The 6,813-nt window shown below is 47.1% G+C and overlaps 1 protein-coding gene across 1 annotated transcript; it reads right to left on the bottom strand.

Moving 5' to 3' along the window:
- Positions 1 to 1,881: 1,881 nt before the first annotated feature.
- LOC115166792 (carbohydrate sulfotransferase 1) lies at positions 1,882 to 6,396 on the bottom strand. The gene is made up of 2 exons (XM_029720596.1): positions 6,045 to 6,396; positions 1,882 to 3,683 (listed from the first exon to the last, which is right to left on the bottom strand). The coding sequence occupies exon 2, from the start codon at positions 3,632 to 3,634 to the stop codon at positions 2,357 to 2,359; it is 1,278 nt and encodes a 425-aa protein (XP_029576456.1). The 5' UTR covers positions 3,635 to 3,683; positions 6,045 to 6,396; the 3' UTR covers positions 1,882 to 2,356.
- Between the last annotated feature and the right edge of the window lie 417 nt (positions 6,397 to 6,813).

Below are 6,813 nucleotides of genomic sequence, written 5' to 3'. Positions count from 1 at the left end.
ACAGAGAGAGAGCGACAGAGAGTGAGAGAGTGAGACAAAGAGCGAGAGAGAGAGCGCGAGACAAAGAGTGAGACACAGAGCGAGAGTGGGAGAGTGGGAGAGAGAGAGCGAGAGTGAGAGGGGGAGAGTGAGACAGAGAGAGGGAGAGAGACAGAGAGAGTGGGAAAGTGATACAGAGTGTGAGAGTGGGAGAGTGAGACAGAGTGGGAGAGTGAGACAGAGAGAGAGCGACAGAGAGTGAGAGAGTGAGACAGAGAGCGGGAGTGGGAGAGTGGGAGAATGAGACAGAGTGGGAAAGGGATACAGAGGGTGAGACAGAGAGAGAGCGACAGAGAGTGGGAAAGTGGGAGAGAGCGACAGAGAGTGAGAGAGTGAGACAGAGAGCGGGAGTGGGAGAGTGAGACAGAGTGGGAGAGTGGGAGAGTGAGACAGAGAGAGAGCGACAGAGAGTGAGAGAGTGAGACAGAGAGCGGGAGTGGGAGAGTGAGACAGAGAGCGAGAGAGAGTTAGAGTGGGAAAGTGATACAGAGGGTGAGACAGAGAGAGAGCGACAGAGAGTGAGAGAGTGAGACAGAGAGCGGGAGTGGGAGAGTGAGACAGAGAGCGAGAGAGAGTTAGAGTGGGAAAGTGATACAGAGGGTGAGACAGAGAGAGAGCGACAGAGTGAGAGAGTGAGACAGAGAGCGGGAGTGGGAGAGTGAGACAGAGAGCGAGAGAGAGTTAGAGTGGGAAAGTGATACAGAGGGTGAGACAGAGAGAGAGCGACAGAGTGGGAGAGTGAGACAGAGAGCGAGAGAGAGTTAGAGTGGGAAAGTGATACAGAGGGTGAGACAGAGAGAGAGCGACAGAGTGGGAGAGTGAGACAGAGAGCGAGAGAGAGAGAGTGGGAAAGTGATACAGAGGGTGAGACAGAGAGAGAGCGACAGAGTGGGAGAGTGAGACAGAGAGCGAGAGTGAGAGGGGGAGAGTGAGACAGAGAGAGAGCGACAGAGTGGGAGAGTGAGACAGAGAGCGAGAGAGAGAGAGTGGGAAAGTGATACAGAGGGTGAGACAGAGAGAGAGCGACAGAGTGGGAGTGCGTGCTTCCATCCCCGGACCAGAGTAGGATCACAGCCTTGTGTTCTGCATCTCAATGGACGCCCAACCACCAATACTGATGAGCCACAGAGTGTGTGATGTCCCATATACAGCATTATCTGTTCTGGGTAAACGGATAGAAATCACAGTCCACACTGTCCCTAAAGTTCACTTTGACCTGGACATTCACATCCTTCACTATTCAGTATAGCATTGTTTCTAAATACATTAAAGAGCCAAGGGAGTCAGAGTTAGATTTGGTCATGAGTGATTTGCTTGCAGTTTTCTCTGAAAGGAATGGAAGACTATGCTTAAAAACATAAGATGAAAATATGTCTTCAATTCATAATAATTCTCTGTTCTATTTTACCTTAACGTTCTACGTTTTAATCCCTCTCAACAGATGCTAACATTCCATTGAGGAAAATGCTTATACAAATCTACCCCAGATACTGCGGCGGCCAGGGGTGTGATGTAACGCTAATGCCTTTACCTCTGACTGGGTTTAGGAATGTTTCCTAAGTGCTGTTTATTGGTCACCAATGGAAAAAACACCCCCCATGGACCCAATTGTGCCATTTCCTCTTGTTCCTGCTATGGATGCTGGGTTAGTATTCATGACTTTGTTAGGAACAGATGGTTAGAGATCCTGAACGCCTGATGCTGTGATGAAACATTCATATCACTTCCTGTGGGATTTAAGCCCTTTACTCAGGGGGGGTGTAGGTATCATGGGCTATTACTCTGCTCTACTGTCACCAGTATTCCCCGTTCCCCTTGACAGAAAGACGATCCTGGTAAAGGTTGAGTGCAACATTCACTATTTATTGCACAGTTGGTCTTGTCCAGTCCAATGTTGTCCAGTCCTATAAAGGTCTGTTGTCCTCCTGCTACGCCGACTCAGTCACCCCTTAGACGGAATGGCAACATTCACTGTGTGTGTTGATGCAACAGCTGGCATACAGGAAATCTATGAGGACGGCGCTTTGCATTTAGTTTAGACGGCTGAAAGTAAAAGTCAATGGTCTTCATTATGAAATCCTTGGGAAAAGAATTTACATTTGTAAACTGGTATTTTACTCTAGCTTTGTTCTTTAAATCAAACATTTTGTGCTGTTCCTAAATCAACACATGAACTCCCACCCTCAGATGACTTGAAGAATTCTTAAGTTGTAGTGCAAATTTGAAATCAAAGACAAAAACACAAACATAACCCATGAAAATTATAAGGCAACATTTATAAATATATCAAAAAATAGTCATCCAGGAACTATCTTCGTTACAAAAAAGGTACAAAAATTTTGTCCTGCACGAGTGAGAGTGACATGTTTTTCAGTTCCTCCGCTGACTTTACTGCCTTATAGCCCAGCTGATGTAGAACCTTCTGACACGTGGCCTGCGTGTACTCCACCATGTCGTAGGACAGTTTCAAGCGCCAGCTCTCGGCGTTGGCTGCTGAGTCTCTCACCGTACCGTACTTGTGTTTAGCCGACAGTTCGGTGCTGCCCCTAGTGTTGGTCTGTATCCACTCCTCCACGCTCTTGTCCATCGGCAGACCCAGGAAGTCATATATCTCCATGGTCTTCAGCAGAGGGTTCCTGGACAGATCCTCGTAACGCACCAGCATATACTTCCCTTTGAGCCAGTGGGGGTGGCTGAGCCCTGTGGACACAGAGCCGAGGAAGTCCTCACAAACCACCGTCAGCTGGCTGAGGTCCAGGTTGTAGGGCCTCCGCCCTGTGGCCCTCCAGATCCTCCACAGACGGTAGGTGTCCCGGAAAGTCTCGATCCGCGATGACAGGATCCCGCGAGGGTCGCGCACCAACTGGATAACCTTGATGTTCAGCCGTGGATCCTCCACCAGCGCCCGCAGGTCCCCGATCTCCGGCACACGCACAACCTTGATTGCCACATGCCGCTTCTCGCGGCAGGCATCGGCCGCCAGGGTCATGTTGAGGGCGGCGCACTTCTTGACGCAGTCACCCTCCTCTACATTGGCGTCGGTGGGTCTAAAGGCGTCACACACGGGCTGCGAGCATAGCGCCCGGCTGGCCCCTCTGCGGAACAGCTTGTCCGTGGTGTGGTTGGCTGGCGCTGGCTTAATGTAGCTCTCTAGGAAATAGAGATCGCAGCCGTAGAGGCTCCGCAGGAGATCGCGACTGGCACCCAGCATCACCCTGCGGTCGGCTGCGTTGCGGCTGTGAGATAGCCGAGGGATCAGCGTGGTCTGGACATGGTAGAGGGGCTCAAATAGGTAGAAGATGTCAGCATGCTGGTTGAGCAGCTGGCCCACGAAGGAGGAGCCGCTGCGCGTTGTAGCCAGCACCATGATGTGGGTCTTACGGGAGGTGTTGAAGCTGAAGTAGGGGTAGTCGTCGCAGCCGGCCCGCCCCTCCATGGGGGACTCTGTCTCGGGGCCTCCCAGGAGGCCACAGTTCTGGGGGCTTGGCACGGGGCAGAGCTGGAAGGGTTTGGAGGTGAGAGTCCGGATGGCGGTGTACTGGATGGCAATGGAGGCCAAGGCCAGCAGGATCACTGCCTTCCAGGAACATTGCATGGCTGGGCCACTTCATTTAGACGCCGCGAGTCAGAGCCAAGTCATATACCTGAGGTGGAAGGAAATAATGGTTACACTAGAGAACAATGGACTAACCCTGCTATTGATGCATATCATTGTACTATAGCCTCTAATAAAGAACTGAACTTGGAACAGTTGCTGTGAAGTCTATACAAGTTATGTAATGATGCATGTATCAAGTGTGAACTTGAAGACCAGCCTGATTTATTTAGAGCCTCAGTTTGATGTGTCAGTGCAGTGTGTTCTGTGTCAGTGCAGTGTGTTCTGTGTCAGTGCAGTGTGTTCTGTGTCAGTGCAGTGTGTTCTGTATCAGTGCAGTGTGTTCTGTATCAGTGCAGTGTGTTCTGTGTCAGTGCAGTGTGTTCTGTGTCAGTGCAGTGTGTTCTGTATCAGTGCAGTGTGTTCTGTATCAGTGCAGTGTGTTCTGTGTCAGTGCAGTGTGTTCTGTGTCAGTGCAGTGTATTATGTATCAGTGCAGTGTGTTCTGTATCAGTGCAGTGTGTTCTGTGTCAGTGCAGTGTATTATGTATCAGTGCAGTGTGTTCTGTATCAGTGCAGTGTGTTCTGTATCAGTGCAGTGTATTATGTATCAGTGCAGTGTGTTCTGTATCAGTGCAGTGTGTTCTGTGTCAGTGCAGTGTGTTCTGTGTCAGTGCAGTGTGTTCTGTGTCAGTGCAGTGTATTATGTATCAGTGCAATGTGTTCCGTGTCAGTGCAGTGCGTTCCGTGCGTTCCGTGTCAGTGCAGTGTATTATGTATTAGTGCAGTGTGTTCCGTGTCAGTGCAATGTGTTCTGTATCAGTGCAGTGTATTATGTGTCAGTGCAGTGTATTATGTGTCAGTGCAGTGTATTATGTGTCAGTGCAGTGTATTCTGTGGCAGTGCAGTGTATTATGTGTCAGTACAGTGTATTATGTGTCAGTGCAGTGTATTCTGTGTCAGTGCAGTGTATTCTGTGTCAGTGCAGTGTATTCTGTGTCAGTGCAGTGTATTCTGTGTCAGTGCAGTGTATTCTGTGTCAGTGCAGTGTATCATGTGTCAGTGCAGTGTATCATGTGTCAGTGCAGTGTATTATGTGGCTCTGCTTTCTACGTGACCTCCAGCGATGCGCCAGATGGCTTTCCCTCTGTTGTGGCTTGTTGCTTCTACTGAATAAGCTGATATCAAAAGTCTCTTATGTCCACTGAATGCTCAATCACTAATGTACCGTTAGTTCACCCTACACTAATCTCTGCCCTAAAGGCAGGGGTTGAGAGAAAGAGAGAGAGAGAGGGAGAGAGAGGGAGAGAGGATCAAGTAGCCAGAAATATACATCAAAATGAATTGTTTCTCTGACCAGCTAGCTTTTGTAATTGAAATAATATGTCTGTGTGGAGGTGAGTGCAGAATATCATTCACAAAGACATGTAAACCATCCACAGTTGCACAATGCTTTACGGTTTGAATTAATGTCACATAAAGGGGGAATCCATAAAAAAATGAATTAACATAATTCAAAAGGCTTTGTGTGGCAGTGATACATTACGTAGGATAAATGCCTTTGTATTTCTGTACAGAAATGTGATGCTCTGAACGGTAGTCAGTCACTACAATCAACATTCATCATCATCAGCTCCAGCTACTCTTTCAGAGCGCTCAGTTCTGCTCTGATTCCACCTCAATCGAATTCACATTGTTACACTGGGAACTAAAACCCAAACGCTGAAAAAATATAGTTTTAAAATCCAACGACTTTATTCCAACTATAGGCCTAAATGAACTTTTAATACCAAAATATCCCAATGCTCCCTTTATCCCATATCACTACAGAACACTGAGAAATGTAGGACATTAAATGTAAGCTAAATAAGTCCAATGAATGGTAGGCCTAAGCATCTGTTTATTTATTTATTTATTCTGTAGATAGTGATACCTATAGCCCAGGTTATTCCTCTGACAGACTCAAGCGGATTGCTGATTGAGCAGTGGCCCAATCTCATAAGAAATCAGAACACGATAAGAGAGCATAGACTATTATAATTGTAACAACGCATTAAACACCGCTTTGCCACTATTTGGTTAGAATAATTGTGCCACCTGTAGAAAAACGACGCTTAAACAGCATGCGACTGGCAAGTAATGTCTACCGACAGAGCTAACGGTGTGTGTCCGTTTGTGCGCGCGGGGACGCAGGGTAAGCTTCTCTTATGCATATACACTAAATATAAACATGTCATGCACCACAGCCAACCAACCAAACATAATGGAAGGCATGGATTGAATATTTGTAAAACAATAACTTTATCCACATATTGGTACATGTTTTAAATGAACCTGCCCTGCTGCAATTAGATCGCATAATATAATGGAAACATCGAACACGTCTGTTTCCACAGGATAGCCTAGTTACCTTATTGACGGCTGTGTTTAATAAGGACTGCCGTCAATCGCAAAGAAAAGTAGCAGCCGTGCGATTTTACCAATCACAGACAACGGGTCTGGTTTCTACTAAAGCAGTATCCACGGTACGCTCGCCGGCTTTGTCCCCGCTTCTGCCATCGGGATAGCGGAGAAATAAGTGGATTATCCGTGCGTAACAGATCCATGAGTATTCACACTTAAGAAACCATTTACAAAACCGAATAGTGTAACACCCTACACGGAAAAAATAACTGGTTGAAATGAAAGATGTGGAACACCAGGAGCTTCGTGCGCTGCATCCGTCGCGCAGTCAGGTTTCTTTCAACTGATGCGTGGAGGCTGTGTGCGTGTGAGGTAGGCTACACATGGACTGAACGTCTGGACCACCCCCAAACGCCCCTCTCGCTCTGTCTCTCTCTCGCTCTCACTCACTCAAATTCAAACGCAGACATAGTCAGGTTTTTAACCCATCAAGAACACTTGTCAGAATGTACGCAATGGCCACAATTACCCTGTTATTGGCCCCCACTGGGCCTGTTGTTTATTTGGATTAGGGTACGAGATTATTTCAGAAACTAGAGGAGATATTTGTTTTTAAAATAAGATATTAAGATGTTAAGTATATAGTATGTATAAGCTGGAAGTAGAGGACTAAGCGTTGTTGTTCACTAGTTTACTCAATTAGGGGAGGGGTGGTAGGGTTACAAAGTAATATAAAGGAAAATATATTTAAAACAAATATGTGAATATATGTATTT

This window comes from Salmo trutta, chromosome 29 (genome assembly GCF_901001165.1).
Source record: "Salmo trutta chromosome 29, fSalTru1.1, whole genome shotgun sequence".
NCBI classification, from domain to species: domain Eukaryota; kingdom Metazoa; phylum Chordata; class Actinopteri; order Salmoniformes; family Salmonidae; genus Salmo; species Salmo trutta.
This window is presented reverse-complemented; position numbering and strand designations above follow the sequence as displayed.